This window comes from Ursus americanus, chromosome 28 (genome assembly GCF_024610735.1).
Source record: "Ursus americanus isolate L20-20 chromosome 28, mUrsAme1.1.p, whole genome shotgun sequence".
Classification (NCBI taxonomy): Eukaryota; Metazoa; Chordata; class Mammalia; order Carnivora; family Ursidae; genus Ursus; species Ursus americanus.
The window spans coordinates 33941858-33960570 of record NC_142154.1 but is presented as its reverse complement, the minus strand read 5'-3'; the positions used below and the strand labels follow the sequence as shown (position 1 = coordinate 33960570).

At 52.4% G+C, this 18713-nt stretch overlaps 1 protein-coding gene across 1 annotated transcript in view; it reads left to right on the top strand.

Moving 5' to 3' along the window:
- Nucleotides 1-265: 265 nt before the first annotated feature.
- NOX5 (NADPH oxidase 5) overlaps nucleotides 266-18713 on the top strand; it is a 34307-nt gene continuing 15859 nt past the window's right edge. Inside the window, exons 1-10 of the mRNA XM_087856824.1 lie at nucleotides 266-474; nucleotides 4118-4241; nucleotides 6274-6424; nucleotides 10552-10762; nucleotides 11737-11971; nucleotides 13215-13368; nucleotides 13603-13781; nucleotides 14678-14860; nucleotides 16400-16532; nucleotides 18477-18619. Coding sequence (XP_087712950.1) covers nucleotides 431-474; nucleotides 4118-4241; nucleotides 6274-6424; nucleotides 10552-10762; nucleotides 11737-11971; nucleotides 13215-13368; nucleotides 13603-13781; nucleotides 14678-14860; nucleotides 16400-16532; nucleotides 18477-18619 — 1557 coding nt within the window. The 5' untranslated portion in view covers nucleotides 266-430. The remainder of the gene's footprint in view (nucleotides 475-4117; nucleotides 4242-6273; nucleotides 6425-10551; nucleotides 10763-11736; nucleotides 11972-13214; nucleotides 13369-13602; nucleotides 13782-14677; nucleotides 14861-16399; nucleotides 16533-18476; nucleotides 18620-18713) is intronic.

The window sequence follows — 18713 nt, the reverse complement described above, 5'->3', positions numbered from 1 at the left end:
AACATTTCTGGTGTGATCAATGTTATTGCGACTGATGAAGTGTCACTTGGCTCATTAAGGGCTGAGCAGAGCCTGCTCCGACTTGATGGTGAGGTGTTTTTTTTTTTTACAATGCATTTCTAGATTTCCTACCTGCTGGTCTCCTCAGAGGAGGGGAAATGGAAGCTATCCAGCCAGATGGAAGACAGCCAACATCTTTCCAGCGAAATCCTTGCCCCACCCTTGCACCAGTCTCCTTGTTGGGATTTCTCTGGACCAAGTCGGCCACTACCCAGGACATGGAGGACTGAGGGGCTGTGGGTGTGAGCAGCTCTTTTGGAGAATCAGGAAGAGGAGGAGCTGGGGAGAGGTGAACTGTGGGCTTCACGATGCAGGCTGCTGTACAGATCACAGTCTCTCTGGGACTCGTGGTCTAGAAGAAGGAGAAAGGATGAGCATTCCAGAAGACCGAGCCCAGCTTGAAAGCTGCAGAGGGTGAGTGGCTCATTTCTCTAGCTTTCCATGCCAGTGACAAGGGAGAAGCAAGGGAGAAGCACTGTTTGTCTTTGGTGGGGTAGCTACAGAGGATGACTGTCTGCCTGGGACAGAAGTCAAGAGACCTGAGCTCTGCTCTTGCCTGGTTACTAGCATGCTGTGCCATCTTGGGCAAGTCACCAGACCTCTCTGGGCCCATTTTCACATCTGTAAAATCAAGAATGGACCTAGTCAGAGTAATGACAATATCTAGCGTTCGTACAGTGCTTGTCAGTTGCACTTTCCCAAATAACATCTCATAGCAGCCCTTGCAACGTGCAGATGAGCAAACTATAGTGCAGTAGGGCCTGTGATCAGTTAGGGCAAAGCAAGCCTGGACCTAAACTCCTGGTCTCCTGAGGAAAATTCTGGCCTCTGGTGAGCACATTGTTCCCCTAGAGCTCTGAAATCCGAAGATTCCTAGCACCTCGTCGAGGACTTCTATCTCCTTCGGTGCTACCTTCTTTTTTCCCCCAACCCCTCCCTCCCTTCTTCCCACTCCTGTTCCAGCCTCTTCTCCACCAGCTTCCCAGAATTTCTTCTCCTTCTTCAGGCCCGAAACATTAACATTCCCTAGAAGAGGGAAATGCACCCAGATACCCCGTCTCCACCCTCCCTGGGTGAGCACTTGCGCGCAGCCTAATTCCCAGCATTCTCTCTGCTTTGCAGAATGCCTTCCTGTGGGTCCCAAGAGGGAAAGAAGTGGGGCTGTTTAACCTCCAGGTGTGACCCCAGACCAGCCGGCATGGGTCGCCAACATCCAGGGTGCTGGGTAAATGTGCAGATTCCTGGATCCCACCCCAAAGTTGGTGAGCCAGAGCGGGCATTTTAGTAAGCTCTCCCTGTCTCTGACAGGCAAGTATCCCAGCTTGGGGGCCACTAGTTTTCTAACTATTACACCATTGGACAGGAGAGGATGGTTGACAGATTTCTTCATAGTGAACCATCCTTGGATATCTGGAAAAAGTCCTTCCTGATAAAGGTGGATTATTATTTTTTGAAGTAAATGCCAGGATTTAACTTGGGATATATTTTAGTTCAAGTGCTGCATATCTACAAGTTACATTTGTCTAGAATTTTCCTTGTCTTGTATGCTATCTTCATTGAGATTGGGCAATGCTAGCTTTATAAAATAAATTGGGAGTCTTACCATTATTTTTTTTTTTTTTTTTTTTTTTTTTTTTACCATCGGAGATAGTGTGACATTGGGCTTATTCTTTGAAGATTGGCTAGGACTCAGCTACAAAAACAGGCTGGGCCTAACACTGTCATAAGTGGTTGATATTTCACTGCCTTTTCTCATTTCTGAAATGATTTTTGGTCTGTTCAGATTGCTACGTCTTCTTGAAAGCAATTCATTTCCCCGAGTTCACTGAACAATTGCACCAGATATTCGTATGTCTGCAGCCCCTCCGTTTTTATTGCCTTTCTCAGTGTGGTATTTTTTTCCACTTGTTTTCTTTAATTGTACTTTTCTTAGACTTTTTGAAGACCCAACTTCTTCTTTCACAGCATTGAAACATTATTGATAAACAATAAACTGCACACTTAAAATGAACAATTGGATGAGTTTTTAAAATCTGGATACATTTGTGAAACCATCACCATAATCAAAAATAAACATATTATTTTGACCTTTTTTAGTTTTCTAGTTCCTGGATTTCGGATTTCATACTTAGTAGTCTATCCTTCTATTTGCGCACATGGGTATTTTATTATTTTTTTCCTGGTTCCTTAAGTGGAAGTCAGCTTTTTTATTTTTAATTTTTAAGTATAGATACAGTCAATTCTCGTTATTCATGGCAATTATGTCCTCTAAATGCATTGCAAACAATGAATTAGGGAATTCTGAGCCATTGCTCCTCGGGAAAATGCAGGGTTATCTGGGCACAGAGTTTTTTTTAATCAAACAATCAATGTATAATTTTGTTTTATGTGTGCTTCTGTTTAAAGACTCCTTTAAAAAATAAATTGTTGATTTGTGAACATGGAACTCATGGCCAGGGATGCCTGGGTGGCTCAGTCCTTAAGCATCTGCTTTCTGCTCAGGGTGTGATCCCAGGGGTCCTGGGATCGAGCCCTGCATCGGGCTCCCTGCTCTGCTGGAAGCCTGCTTCTTCCTCTCCCACTCCCGCTGCTTGTGTTCCCTCTCTTGCTGGCTGTCTCTCTCTCTCTCTCTGTCAAATAAATAAATAAAATCTTAAAAAAAAAAAAAAAGAACTCATGGTCAACAGCTCTAGGAATTCTGTCTGAACAAAGCTTACCTAATAAACCTATTTTTCCCCTTAAGGCATATCACAGCTTTTTTGTGCTTAGGAACACTAGTCAGCATTTCAACACCACTCTTGGGGCCATTTGAAACAGCAAAGTCACTGGTACAGCGTGGGGAATATAATCAATGATATTGTAACAGTGTTGCCTGGTAACAGATGGTGGCTGCACTTGTGATGAGCACAACATAACTAGAGATACACCCGAAACTAACGTAACATTGTGTGCCAACCACTCTCAAAAATTTTTTTTGTTAAGAATGAGAAAAGAAAACTAAAGAGCAATGTCGCCAACAAAAAGCACAATTCAAAACCCGTTCTCCGTATGAGAGCTGAAACAAGAAGGCCGAGGGTCCCCTGGTTCGACCTCAGCTGGGACTGTGTACATCACCCAACTAAAATTGATCAGTGCCTTGCTCGTGTGCATAACGTCAGGAAAATGCCGCAAGTATTTGGTTTGGGGGTTACAGATAAGTTTCGACAAATAGGTGAATTCGCGAATATGGAATCTGCAAATAAAGAGGATCGGTTGTAGCTAAATCATTTAAGGTTATGTTGAACTTATGGGATACGGACAAAGCCGTTCTCTCAAAGTTTATGGCAACGGATGCTGGAAATCCTCACTCATAGCTTCATTTTTGGTTGGTTGGGTTCTAATGCCAAGGATGCGGTGTCCTCATTTATCACTAACCTTTGTCCAGGTCATTGTGTACTTAGCTTGTCTGGGAGGGTGTCAGTTCGCGGATACCCCTGGAACATCGTAGAAAGAGTCAAGACCCAGAGGTCTGAGTCCGGGTGTGCCTTGTACTGGAAGTGTTTGAGGAGAGAGTGGAGGTTCTGGGGCAAGATAGAAAGCACACTGGTCTTGGATTTGAACTCTCTCTCTCTCTCACTGGTTGAATACATTTCACTAAAATACGCATCTTATCTGAATCTGTTTCCTCCCTATAAAACGTCATGATCCACCAGGTTGAGACAGAGACCAAACAAAGTGGGTGGGAAGTATCTGGCAAACAGCAAAGAGCTGTGTCAGTGTGAGGTGGGGAATATTGTCGTCATGTTAATAGCATTCCCAGAACTCTCTGACCTCATGCGCACAATATGGGCTCCCTCTCACTGGGACCCTATCATTCCAGAACCTAAACAGAAGTGAGTCCAGGCTGGCTGATGCCAGATGGGAGGCAGAGACAGGGACTTAGAGACGTAAAGAAGCAGTCTTGGGGAAGTTCCTCTCCCATGGGCGAAGCTGATCCAACCCATGGAAGGCGAAGGGAGAAGGGAGAAGAAGGCACCCGTGCTGAAACCGCCCATAAACCTATCTCCTTTTCTTCCAGCACCATGAGTACCGAGGAGGATGCCAAGTGGCTTCAGTGGGTGACACACCAGTTTGAGACCATTGCGGGAAAAGACGGCGAGATCAACCTGCAAGAATTCAAAGCAGCCCTGAATGTGAAAGAGGCAAGTGTCCACTCCGGAAGTGGGCCCTGCATTCAAAATGGAGGCGCAGTCTGGCTCTCAGGGACACAGTGCCTCACAAAGAGGCAAAGGTCGCTCCCCGGGCATCCTCAGGGCTTCCGGCCCCACCCCCAAGCAGGATCTGAGCGGTTCCGTCTCTGCTCCTGATGCCCTCCCAACCTTCCGGTAGCCATGCCTCCTGGGGTCTTCAAAACGACATGTAAAGTTGGGTATCAGGAGCTTGCCAGATCTTAAGAAATATTTTTGGCCTCATATTTTCCACCAGCCTCATGGCCAGAGTTGACGCCATGATGTCCGTAAGCCTCCTTCCAAGAAATAAGTTTCTATGATTTGCATCCATGAAACTCCCACCCCATGCCCAGCCCTCTCTCACTTCATAGGTTCTCTGCCTATTCCTGGAGCAGCCTGCTTGCCCCAAACACGGGGAGACATCTGCAGAGATGGGGGGGCAGAGTGAGCCTGCAAATGTCAACTTCTCCCCCACATGTTTCACGGGCTGGCATCTGGTGGTGGCCTGTGTCCTTGACAGGGGCAAGCCAGTGAGCATCTGGGTGTCCTGTTTGGGTCTGAGGGCCCTCACTTGCTGGTAGCAGGGATACCGCTAAGAACTCTAAATGCCATGCCTCCTTCCATAGTAAACATGGGGAAGGGAGAGAGACATTCTGCCTAACGATGCATTACACTCTTCCTTTTAAAATATTTATTTATTTATTTATTTATTTACTTATTTATTTATTTATTATTTGAGAGAGAGAGCACGAGCAGGGGAGGGGGGAAGGGGAGGGCTCCGCTGAGCAAGGAGCCTGACTGGGGGCTGGATGCCAGGACTCCGGAATCATGACCTGAGCCAAAGGCAGACACTTAACCCACTGAACCACCGAGGTGCCCCAATACATTACACTCTTTTTTTTTTTTTAAGATTTTATTTATTTATTCGACAGAGAGAGAGACAGCCAGTGAGAGAGGGAACACAAGCAGGGGGAGTGGGAGGGGAAGAAGCAGGCTCCCAGCGGAGGAGCCTGATGTGGGGCTCGATCCCAGGACTCTGGGATCACACCCTGAGCCGAAGGCAGACGCTTAACGACTGAGCCACCCAGGCGCCCCACCAATACATTACACTCTTAACAGGACGCTGTAAAATACCTTAAGATAAAGACCACTTGGGATGGTAGATAAAGGCATTAGCCAGGGATCCAGGGAAGAAAGAGGAGAGCTGAGGCAGGGGTGAGTGTCTACTGACTTGGGCCCCAACTCCCTGCTTGTGGACTCCTCCTGGTTTCTTTAGGTCCGACTTGAAGCCCTGCGAGGCCCTCTCCCTGCCTCGAGGGCAGCCTCCAGGCCCCGCATATCTGGGGCACTGACCCCGCCTGGCTTCATTTCTGTGCTGGGTGCCTAGCACCAGGCCTGGCGAGTGGGGGCTGTGCAGGACATGATTGCTGAATGAATGAATGCATGCATGCATGCGTGGATAGACTGAGTGAATAGGAGCTTAAGAACAAACCTGCAGTGTAAGCGCAGGCAGCCTAAACAGTAAGTACAGGGACGATCCAGGTGTCCAAGTGTCATCTCCCCTCTAAGACCTTCTTGCCCCATTGTCCCTTGTGTTCAGCCCATGGAGGATGAGACAGGACCCTGGAGGAGCCTGCAGGGGGAGCCTGCATTTTGCATGTTGAGGGGTCTGGACCGCAAGGCTGATGGGGTGACAGGCACGTAGGGGACAGAGAGCCTGTACAAATGACCAAGCGTGAGGGGCCTGCAGGGACACAAGCCCATCCTCACTGCTGCGATCTGAACAGCTCTTGCACGGGAGACCAAACGTGCTCTTCGCAAGCGGGAGGGGCCGTGGACACCGCCTGCTGGTGTAGCCAAGCGGGCAGATCACACCCTGTGCGCAAGCCCAGGGGCCTGCCTGAAGCCCACCACCCCATGGCGCATGCGCACACGCCCCACAGGCCTTCAAAGCCCGGGCCCCGCCGCCACGCTGTGCCCATCTCCCGCCCTTCTCTGGCCACAGTCCTTCTTTGCCGAGAGATTCTTCACCCTCTTTGACTCCGATGGAAGTGGCACCATCACCCTCCAGGAGCTGCGGGACGCGCTGACCCTCCTCATCCACGGCGACCCCATGGACAAACTCAAATTCCTCTTCCAGGTGTACGACGTCGATGGTAAGGGCTCGGAGGGGCGGGAGGGGTGGGGCGAGCGTGGGCTCAGTGGGAGGGGACAAAGGGACCCCACCTACCTCAGTGACTGTCTCCAGACCAGGCTGATGACTCCCTCCCTCTGTGTGCCCCCCCCCCCATCTCTCCGTGTCGCCACTGCCTCCCTTCTATGGAGAGGTGGCGAGAAGGGCCACTGTGGCCCAGGAGACAAATGCCCTTGATTCGATCACCAGATGCCTGAACTTCTTTTGAAAGTCCGAAAAAAGAAATTGCTTTATTGCCTTTTTCTTATTATGATAGTAACATAAGTCCTCTGTGAACACTTTAGGCAACACAGAATGATTTAAAGAAGAAAGAAAAATCACCCATAACATTTTTCTCCACTGCCTTCGAATTGATCTCTGTCTCTCACACATACACACACACCCACACACGTTTTTTTAAAAATGGGATTACACTATACGGACTGCCTTTTCTTGCTAAATATAAACATTTGTTCGTGTAAGACTATATTGCTTTCTAACATCATTTTTACTGCAACAAAATATACGTAACATTAAATTTACCACTTTAACCATTTTTTAAGTGTCAGTGCCACAGCATTAAGTGCATTCACATGGTTGGGCGACCTTCGCCACCATCCACCCAGAGAACTTTGTCATCTTTCCAAACCGAAACTCTATACCCCCGCAACACTAGCTCCTGTTCCCTCCTCCCCACTCCTGGCAAAACCCCCCTCTCCTTTCTGTCTCTGCGAATTTGACTATTCTACGTATCTCATATGAGTGGAATCATGGAGTACTCATCCTTTTGTATCTGGCTTATTTCACTTAGCATCATGTCTTCAAGGCTCACCCATGCGACAGGATTTAGTTCTTTTTTTAAGGCTGGGCAATATTTGATTGTACGGATATACCATATTTTGTTTATCCGTCCGTCAGTGGACACTTGGCTTGCTGCCATCTCCTGACTATCGTGAATGACGCTGTTATGAACACAGGTGTGGGTCTTCAGGACTCCGCTTTCCATTCTTTTGGGTAAATACCCAGAGGTGGAATTGCTGGATTATATGGTAGTTCTCTTTTCAATTTTTCGAGGGATACAGTATTCGTCCACAGAGGTTGTACCATTTTACCTTCCCACCAGCAATGCACAAGGTTCCAGTTTTTCCACATCCTTGCCAAGACTTGTTATTTCTGTTTTTCTTTTTCAATAGTAGCCACTCTACTCAGTCGGTTAAACGTCTGCCTTCCACTCAGGTCTTGATCCCAGGGTCCTAGGATCCAGTCCCACATTGGGCTCCCTGCTCAGCGGGGAGTCTGCTTCTCCCTTTCCTCCTCCCCCTCTGCTTGTGCTCTCTCTTGCTTTCTCTCTCTCTCTCAAATACATATATAAAATCTTAAAAAAAAAAAATAGTAGCCACCCTAGTGGGTATGAAGCGGTGACTCAGCGTATTTACAGCCTCACTTGCTGTGGCCTCGTCCTATTCCGCCGTATGTACATATGTGACCCTGTGTCCCGCGCAGCACAGCCTAGGAGTTCAGATCTCTCACTTGGAGGTCAGGCTGCCAAAGCTCAGATCTCAGCTCCGCCATTTATTAATAATCACGGAGCCTCGGGCAAGCCACTTAACTTTTTTGTGCCTCAGTTTCTTTACCTCTCACATGCGAATAATGGTTATAATAACAGTCTACACTATGAAGCTGATAGGATTAAATTAGGTAGCTTTTGTAGACTCGGAACAGTGCCCAGCACACCTTTGTAAGTGTTAGTGGTTATTTATTACTGTTTATTTGAACCCCATTACCAAAATGGAGAGTTTCATTGTCTCCCCATTCCCAACACTTTTTCTTTTCTTTTTTTTTCTTTTCTTCTTTTTTTTGCATTAAAAATGACACTGCTATGAATGTCCTGCTTTTAAATCTTTGGCAACTCTGTGGCGTCAAGCATCCCTGAGGGCCTGGAATCATCAAAGGACGGGGGACTCCAGTGAGAAAGAGGCACCCAGTGAGACTGAGATGGTGGGTGAGGCCAGACTGGACGGGCCTCGGTGGCCAAGGTGTGGAGTCTCAGGACAGTTAGCCACAGGGAGCCACGGAGGAGTGCTGAGCAGGGAAGTCACTGGGCTGGATCTGCATCCTGAAAAGCTCAACCTGGCCGCAAGCCTGCTCCTGGGCAGGGCCCTCTGGCCCATGGGGTTTCTTTAGCTCCCAGTCCCACCTGACTCAGTCTAGCCAGACCTCATTCCTGGAACCCGATCCCCAAATTGGCCCCCTTGCCCTAGGACTCAGGTAGTTGGCCACACCCAGTCTCCATGGGACAGTCTGCTTCCTGACCACCAAGCTTTGCTCACTCCTGAGAGGTTCGTTGGTGACAGGAGAAGCAGCACACTCACCTTCTCCTTGCAGGCAGTGGTGGCGAGGAAGGCAGGACAGGGCACGTGAAAGGGGATGTATACTTCTATGGCGGGAACGGGAGGGCATTCCCTTCCAGTGGCTTCTGTGTTCTCTGAGAGCCAGGCGGGGATTGGATACACATGGAGGTGAGAAGTGGTCCTTGCAGACAGCAGGAGAGTGACCATACTAGAGAAGCAGGAGAAGGTTGCTGGGCAAGTCGAAGGCCTTGCTGTGGCCGGGGATCAAAGCTTCCTGATCTCTTGGGCGCTTTTCTTCAAGAATGTTCTCTTAGCTGCCCTGGTACAGGAAGGGAGAGAACAGGCGGCTAGATTCACTCGGAGATGGGATATGTGTAGGTCGCTGGAATAGAAGGATAGCAGGACGAGGAAGAGGAATGTGTGTATGAGAATAATAGTGAAGGGGAGCCTGGATTTGAAATTAGCCAAGGGGTGAATAAAGCTGGACGGGTGAGAGGGTGTGAAGGCAGCAGGGGAGGGACTCTGGATGCGGTTAGAAACCTGTTGCAAGGTGACTCTTGACTAGGAAAGCTGAAGGCCGGGAGACGTGACTGGAGAGTGGTGCATTACACTCTGCGCTGTCATGTGATTACGGACCGGCGCTTGGGCCTTCATGATGATCAAATACCAAGAAGACTTTCCATTTATATGCAGCTGCCTTCTTCCAGATACTGCAGGGAGTGCTTTATTGTTATCTGTTATCCTTGAGCCAGTTCTGAAAGGGAGAAATAACGATTCCCATTTTAAAGATGAGCGAAGTAAGGCTCACCACTCCGGAGGGCTTACATACAGCCCACCATCACGGTTAATAAGGGGCAGAGATATGAAGCTACCTCAAGTGTGTCTGCACCCAGACTAGGCCAAGAACTCATTAATCATGGCCCTGCTGCTCGCGCAGAGTGGAAAAATAGAAAGAAATGGCCCAGACCTCATCTTGATGGGGGGGCTTTGGCTTCCTCTTCCCATCACACCTTTAGTCACTCATGTTCCCGTAAGACCACGTGGCTGGGCTTGGGGGCCCACCTCTGACCTCTCAGGACAACATGGAAAAGCAAGATCTGCTCTAAGTTAGAGAACAAAAGGGAACTTTCCTTCACCGCCACCCCCAGTACAATTTGCCTCTGGATAATTGAGGCTCTGGGCGTGTAGTTCCTTACAGATTAAGCAAGTGTATCTTCTTTCTCTCCCCCCTTTTTTGAGAGAGAGAGAGCTCCAGTGGGGAGAGGGGCAGGAGAGGGAGGGAGAGAGAGAATCTCAAGTAGGCTCCACGCTCAGCGTGGGCCCAACAAGGGGCTCGATCCCACAACCCTAAGAGCGTGACCTGAGCCAAAATCAAGAGTTGGATGCTTAACTGATAGAGCTACCCAGGTGCCCCAAGGAAGCGTATGTTCCGTGCAGATGGTCTTGGAAGCTCAGTACTTAGGAGGCTGCAGATCCCGGAGAAAGGCATGCACTAAAGCTAAGATTCTCCATGCTTGGGGGAGGAGTTTATCTCCACCGAGCTGGGCAGTCGGGAGCCATGGAAGGTTCCTGAGCAGAGGATGATATTATGTACTTTCCCTGGTCTCTACCCCGAAAGGTATTTGGTTGGCAGAAAACTGCAGGTGGGCGAACAGGGAAAGTTCGCCACTCCATGCAGTGGTTGGGCACGGGGGAATCTGCAGGTGGAGAGTGGGATCCGGGGCAAGCCCCCACTTGGCTTCATCCCCACGTGGGACAGGCAGCGGCTCTATCGATGTGGATGAGCTGCGCACCGTGCTGCAGTCGTGCATGCGCGAGAGCGCCATCTCGCTGCCCGAGGAAAAGCTGGACCAGCTGACGCTGGCGCTCTTCGAGTCAGCCGACAAGGACTGCAACGGCGCCATCACCTTCGACGAGCTCCGGGACGAGCTGCAGCGCTTCCCCGGGGTCATGGAGAACCTGACCATCAGGTGCGGCCCTGTCTCTGGCGTGGGCACTGCCCGCGTAGAGGTTAGATTCCAGGTGCGCAGAGTGACTGGATAGCTCTAGGGATCCCTCAACCCCGCCCCAGCCCCGCCCCAGCCCCGCCCCAGCCCCGCCCAGCCCCGCCCAGCCCCGCCCCGCCCCGCCCAGCCCCGCTCCAGCCCCGCTCCAGCCCCGCTCCAGCCCCGCCCCGCCTCTGCAGCTTTCTTATAAGGGACAAAGGTCTGTTCTGCGGGGAGCTAAGGTCGTGCCTCCGTTTTACAGCGTCTTTTCAGAATCAACTACACGGTATTAAGCGCCTGCTGTGGGCTGGGCATTTTTACAAACGTACCAGTGCATTTTATGGCAACGCCCAAAAGGAAATTTGTTACCTCACCTGAAATAACTCACCTAGGATCACCGCAGAGGCAGACACTTACTCAACTTGGTCGAGCAGGCACTGTTAATTTATAAGTAATTTATGCCAATAAGCCAATGCATAAACTAGAGAAGTGCTAAATTGAAAAAAGCTGTGGAGAAAATAGAATAGACGGGGTGTAACAACACACTTAAATTTGTCTGACTCCAAGCTCTGGAAAGTGCCGCTTTTGTAGTTCATTCTTTTTGTGTATTTGCTTACTTGTGGGTTATTTACCACAACATATCTCAGATGTCTCCATCCTTTTCGATTGCCGTTTTCCCCCCTGAGTTGCTAAGTAAGGGAAGTAATAGAAACAGCCGTGATTGTGGCATCAGACGGATGGGAGTTCCATCGCGGCTTTGCCTAGCTGTGTGACTCTGAGCAAGTCGCTCGACCTCTCTGTTTCCTGGTATAAAAGGGAAGCCGGCCGCTTGCCACGAGGCTCCAGAGAGTTGGTCGGTTTACAGCGGGGGTGGGGTCTCTAGGTCCCCTGCGGAACCCCCCCGCCCCCGTCCGCAGCCCGCCTGGCCGGTCCCTCTGAGCAGCGCCCCTCTCTCGCAGCGCTGCGCACTGGCTGACGCCCCCCGCCTCCCGGCCGCCCCGGCGCCGGCCCCGCCCTCTGACCTCCGCCTACTGGCACAACCACCGCAGCCACCTGCTCTGCCTGGCCGTCTATGCCGGCCTGCACGTGCTGCTCTTCGCGCTGGCGGCCCACGCGCACCGGGCCCTCGGCCCCAGCGTCATGGTGGCCAAGGGCTGCGGCCAGTGCCTCAACTTCGACTGTAGCTTCATCGCGGTAGGACCCCGCGGGCACGGTGCCCGGGAAGCGGGCGGGGGTCGGGGGGGCTATGCTGACCTAGGTTGCTCATAGCCGAAGGGGCCCACACGTGGACTCCTGGGGTGCCCGGGCCAAAGGGCACCTCAGAAATCAGCTGGGTCAATCAGTACTCGGTGGACACTGAGGCCCAGAGAGGGGCAGTGACTTGTCCGTAGTCACACAGCCGCATTTTTGTGCACTTACTATGTATAGTCACGGTGCTGAGCCCTTTCCATGTGAGGTTCCCTACAACCTGTAGTGGCCCTGGGGCAGGTGGGGTGCTTCCTAGGTAGGACTCGAAGCAGAGAACACGGTAAGAGCCCTTGAATGCCAGGCTGATGAGTCAGAACGTGACACTCTGGGCCAGGGACTGAGGCCTCCGAGCGTTTTTGATTGTGCGCTGATTCAATTTAAAAAAACCAAAAAACCCTTCCGATGACCCAGTACGCGCTCATTTACCTATAATGATATGTATGCCCTATTATCATCAGCCGTTAGACTTACAGCACACCGTGAGGCAAGACTCATCCTTAACCATCAGGGATCGTTAGTTCAGATCCCCTTCTTGATAATGTCTCCTTCTTACATGGGTTTTATTTTTATCCTCAGTACGGGCTACGTACCAAGAGTCGGAGACCCATGACTCATATGCTTGGTCTCTTGCATTATTAACACTGCTTTCAATCAGCACTTTCTCCTCAAGGAATCTTTTTAAGTTCCTTGGCTTTTCGGTGAGGGGTAGTTTAGCTTGGTTAAAACCACACAATGTCATCTGCGAGTCCACAGATCTGGGCACACAAACATTGAGAGCAAATGAGCCCGGTCAGGAGCCCCTTTGGAAAACCCGGTCTTCCTCCAGGACACCTTGAGAACTAGACATGACACGTGCCTGTCTGACATACAGACAAATTGAGGGCACCGTGTCGACTCGGATATTAATTGTTAGCAAAAGCTTCTGTGCTGCTCATGTGTTTAGGGAAAAGTAATAGCATCAGTCATTCTGTAACGTTTTCTCTTCCTGCCCCAGTTCCGGAGACCCTGCTTTGGACACCGCAGCTAAGGACCTAGGGGAGCAGTAAAGGCTGGGGGGCAGGGGAGATGGGGAAAGGGACATTCGGGAGGCACAGCCAGCTCAGAGGGAGGCGAGGAGATAGCTGTTGGGGAGAGGAGGACAGGCCGAGAGCGAGCCAGGTGGGGGCTCTCTGCTGCTGTGTCCGGCCAGGTGCTGATGCTCAGGCGAGGCCTGACCTGGCTGCGGGCCACCTGGCTGGCCCAGGTCCTGCCGCTCGACCAGAACATCCAGTTCCACCAACTCATGGGCTACGTGGTGGTGGCGCTCTCCCTTGTGCACACCGTGGCCCACGTTGTGAACTTCGGTGAGTGGCCTGGGACTGGGGGAGGGGACCCGGGTGGGCCATTCCCCAGCCCCCAGCCCTGGACGTGGGGCACAGCCCCTGTGTGTCCTGCAGGCCCAGTGGGTGGGGAAGGGGTGTCCTGTATCAGCCAGTGGTGTGGATGGGAGCCTCTACCTGTGTGGGTATCTGATGGGGAGGGGTGGGACCCCCAAAGGAAGGGTGGAGAGGGAAGAGCTCACCTGTGCTTGTCTCCAGCGCTCCAGGCTCAGTCCGAGGCCAGCCCCTTCCGGTTTGGGGAACTGCTGCTCACCACCAGGCCGGGCGTCGGCTGGGTCCATGGCTCGGCCTCCCCGACCGGTGTGGCCCTGCTGCTGCTGCTGCTGCTTATGCTTGCCTGCTCCAGCTCCTGCATCCGGAGGAGCGGCCGCTTCGAGGTGTCCAGCCCTTGCCCCTTTGCTCTCCCAGGCTGGGCCCCCCTCTTCATTCCATGCTGTGTCCCCTCTCATTACTGCAGAGCCCAGGAAGCGCCCAGGCTGGTCTGCACATTATGTGTGTGTGATTGGGTCGTAGTATATGTCTGCCAGGTGGAAAATGCTTTGCTCTGGAAGATTCTGCCTTTTTGCTGGCCTGCCCCCTACCCAAATTGGATTAGACTAGGGTCAGGGAGGGGAAGGAGCAGAGGCTCGCTCAGCATCCTCATCTATAAAGTGGACCTATAATTCTGTACCTATGAAGTTATTTGAGGAATTAAATGAGATAACATATGAAGCCACTACCTGGTCACCTGGCACACAGATGCTCCCAACACGTTAGTTCCATTTTCACTCCCCTGTGTGTAGCGTCCTCAAGATGCAGGAGGTCACAGATTTGGTCAATTAGTACATGACAGGGGAGCCAAGAATACTCAATGGGGTAAAGATAAACTCTTCAATAAATGGTGATGGGAAAACTTGATATTCACATGCAAAAGAATGAAAATGAACCTCTATTTTATACAACTCACCAAAACTGACTAAAAATACATTAAGACTTAAACATATGACCTGAAACCATAAAACCGTTTGGGGGCACTCCACTCTGGCCAGACTATCCCTAGGCAGACATTTCACATGTTTGCTGCGGGCACCCGGAGCCCTTACACGACCCCTGGGCCAAACCCCCAGAATAAAGAAGCCCCAAAGCTCCCCATCCCCTAACCTCCTACCCAGCCCTGTCCCCAGGAGAGGGTGTGTATGACCATGGCTTTGAGGTTGGCCCTGAGCTCTGGCCCTGTTCCACCCCCAGGTGGAACTCTGGAAGCTTACCGCCCCCTTCCTCCCCACCCTCCCAGGTGTTCTACTGGACCCATCTGTCCTACCTCCCCATGTGGATTCTGCTCATTCTGCATGGGCCCAACTTCTGGAAGTGGCTGCTGGTCCCTGGCATCTTGTTCTTCCTGGAGAAAATCATTGGACTAGCCATGTCCCGCATGGCAGCCCTGTGCATCGTGGAAGTCAATCTCCTTCCCTCCAAGGTGCGAAGGGCAGCTGCAGGTGGAGAGCGCAGCAGCTGGATACCCTGTTAGACCCCAAGGAGATAGGGACTAGGGTAGCTACAGCCCCTGCAAGCGGAGCAGTTGAGCAAAGTCCAGGATCCGGTCTAGCCTTCAGGAGTGACACTTGAGGCAGAGGAATGGCAGGTGGGCAGGACACTGCTACAGACCAGCTCACGAAGCATGTATTAAGGGCCTGCAAGTTGCCAGGCCCTGTGCCAGGTAGCAGAAACCCAGAGATGGCTCCGGCCCTGCCCTGCTTGGCCCCTCTCTTACAGGGCAGGGCTGTGTGGGCGAGAGTAGAACCTCGGGAAGTACGAAACTATCCTTGAGAGGTCAGGGAAGGTTCCCGAAGGAGGAAGGAGATGCCGCGTTGGGGTTCTGAGAGACAAGCAGGAGTTTGTGGGACAGGCAAGACAAGGAAGGGTACTGCTGGAGAAGGAACAGTGCCTCATCAAAGGCACCGGCTTGTGGGTGGGTGTACTGTACTTGGGGACTATGGGTAATTTGGCACAGCTGGAGCCAAGATGCGGAGAAGGGGTGGGCGGGGCCTGGCGGCCCCTGGGGACTCCTGCCCTGCAGGCAACCGGGAACCCCTGAGCAGGTGGGGGGAGGGGACAGTGGTATCGGGAGGGCTTGTGTTCCAGCTAGATTCCTGCAGTCGCTCTGGAAGATGGCTAGTTGGGAGGCTGTTGCACATGCGCAGATGAGAGCTCGGGAGGGCCTTGACCTTAAATAGGGGCTGTGGGGTGGGGGTGGGGTGGCAGATCACAGGAAGACTCAAGAGGTAACCGGTGGGAGAGAGGAAGGAGCCTAGGACATCTCCCAGGTGTCTGAGTGACCGGGCCATTTGTGGAGGAAAGGAAGGCAGTCCCGGGAGGGCTCACCTCGGGGCAGCTGAGAGTGAGGATGTGGGAAGTGAGGTGCTTTATATTGAGGCTCTGGCCTCCGACAGCGTGATGAGTGTCCCATCCATGGTTTCCTCGCTGGTGGCCTTGAGCAAGCTCCTTAGCCATTCGGAGCCTTTGCTTCCCATCTGTAGAGTGGGGAAAGAATGGCATCCGTCTCAGAGCACGGCTGTGAGGACCACAGATGACACTTTCCGTGCTTCACACAGCTCTGGCACACCGTGACGGCTGAGTGAACTGAAGCTGTGGTCCAGGGGGATGTCATTCTCCCAGGGGAGATGCCCACGAGTGGCCGGAGTCCCAGCCAAGTGCAACAGAAGTCCCACGCAAGGGGCTAGAGCAGTCAGGGGGCTTTACAGAGAAGGGCCACTAAGAGCAGCGTTTACACCCTGAGAAGTGGGACCAAGCCATGAGCCTCACTTCAGACACAGCTCACCCCCCGCCTGGCAGAGGGGTGCAGGGCGAGCCCCACTCACAGGTTCGGGAGGGTCAGACGTCCGGGGCCCACCTGGGTGGTGGTGGAGGAGGACGGCCCGGCCTCTGCCCTCTTGCCCAGGGGGCCCCCGGCCGCTTCGGACCTGCACGAATGACCCTGACCTTCTTCTCTCCCCAGGTCACCCACCTCCTCATCGAGAGGCCCCCTCTCTTCCACTACAGGCCGGGCGACTACTTGTACCTGAACGTCCCCAGCATCGCGCGCTACGAGTGGCATCCCTTCACCATCAGCAGCGCTCCGGAGCAGAAAGGTACACCCCCCTTGTGCTGGGCATGTACTTGCGGGGTTCTGCCGGGTGTCGGGCACAGGCTGGGAACCAGGAACACGGGAGTGAACAAGACCGGAGACCCGAAGTCACCCTCCAAAAGCTCCCTCTGAAACCAGGAAGCAGATGCCCACACACTTACCGAGTGGGGAGGTCAGGGCTGGACAAGCTGCCGTGAGGATCGCATGAGGCCCAGGCATCTTCCCCGCCCCCATCCCTGTGGAGCCCCGAGGCAGCAGAATCCCTCGAATCCTTCTTCCCCATCTGTGGACCACTCCCCTTTCTCTCTGGCTCCCCAGCACCCACAGAACTGCTCAGCTCACCCTCCCTTCGGCCAGCGGACCTCTGGCCCCCAGCCATGTGTGTGCTGGACTTCTGGTCCCGGGTCATTGTTAGAGCCTGCTCCTGGACCTCTGCCCTCTTCCTAGGCCAGGGATCGGGCTTTCCGCCTTGAGTGGTACTTCAGGCAGGGAACACCTTGCATGACCCACGACAGCAAGACCCTCACTCGACTTCATGAAAGGGAAAGGGTCCTGGTTGCCTGTTTTCTCTGCTTCATCCCTATAAAAGCTTTAGTTCCATTCGGGATGCCTCCCAGGGAGCCCCAGCTCCCACAGTTCAGGGTACAGGCCCAAGGCAAGGGTTCCCTCCGTGAGGCTACGTGCCACCTGCCCTGGAGTCACCTGAGTGGTGGCTCGGAGGTCCAGCGGGGCAAAGGTGGGGTTGGTGGCAGGAGAGGGAAGGAGGTTTTCTTCCTATTCTTCTTTCCTGTTTTGTTTCTTGAGAAGATATATGCTCTCAGAAAATTCAGACGTATAGAAATACGTAAAGAAGAAAATTAAAATCCCTCAATTCCATCCAAAGAAAGCCGTTGTCAGTCTTTTGATGATCTGTCTTAATATTTCTTTTTTTTTTTTAAAGATTTTATTTATTTATTTGAGAGAGAGAGAGAGTTTAAGCAGGGGGAGTGGCAGGCAAAGGGAGAGGGAGAAGCAGGCTCCCCACTGAGCAAGGAGCCTGATGCGGGACTTGATCCCAGGACCCCGGGATCATGACCTGAGCCGAAGGCAGACGCAGAACCGACTGAGCCACCCAGGTGCCCCTGTATTAATATTTCTTCGTGGTTCTATAGGTATAGAGAGAATTTTGCATACATGGGATCGCACCATTCATACTGTTTTGCAGCCCACTTTTTCTCCGTGCACCGTATGTCCTGAAGGTCTTTGCACATCCATTCTTTTAAAACAAGAACTTTCCGTGGCTGCATGGTATTCCGGTTATACTGATACTAGTATGATTATAGTGACTGTGTGCACTATAGGGAGACGTCATTGACTGGACCCTTTCTTCAAGGGGTTTCTTCAAGGTCCAGCTTGGAATCTGCCTGCCTCCTGGGCCCCGAGTCTCCCTGCTCTAATGCTGTGGATTCTCTCTGGTACCCTTCAGCAGAGGAGTACCCACCCCAAACCACCTTTCTACCAGTCATCCACTCCGCAGAGAACCTGAATGAGCACCCGTTATGTCCCAGGCACTGGGCACAACGAAAGCCATTGGTCCCACCACAGACTGAACACCTGCAGTGTGCAGAGCCATTGACAAGCCCCTGGTTGAATGTGGGAGGGAGTGGTCCTCGCCATGGTGAGACCCTGGCCTGATGGAGGAGGCAGGGCCCGCACCCCCCAGGGAGCCCCCCTGTCTTGGCAGAAGAGACTGAACCCTTCCTTTGTAGGCTTAAGTTGACTGCATGGATCTCACACTGGAGAGATCAGATTTCCAAGTCCCGTGGCTGTGACGCTAGTTTGGGCCCGAGGAGGGACATTCAGTCTGGGACTTGAGCAGTTAATGCCCAGCTCCAGTCCCACAGGTGAGACAGGCCTGCTGGAGGAGCCAGTGCCAAACCCCCATCCCCTTGCCCTGCCTCTTGCTCAGACACCATCTGGCTACACGTCCGGTCCGAAGGCCAGTGGACAAACAGGCTGTATGAGTCCTTCAAGACGTCACGCCCCGCAGACTGCGGCTCCAAGCAGCTGTCAAGGAGTTTGCGGAAGAGGAGGAGCCAGAGGAGGCCCCAGGTAGGTGGCTTCGGGGAAGGGAGGGCCCACCGTGGAGACAAACCCAACAGGGACCGTGTTGCTGTCTTCTTGGCTGGTGAGCATCCATCATTGA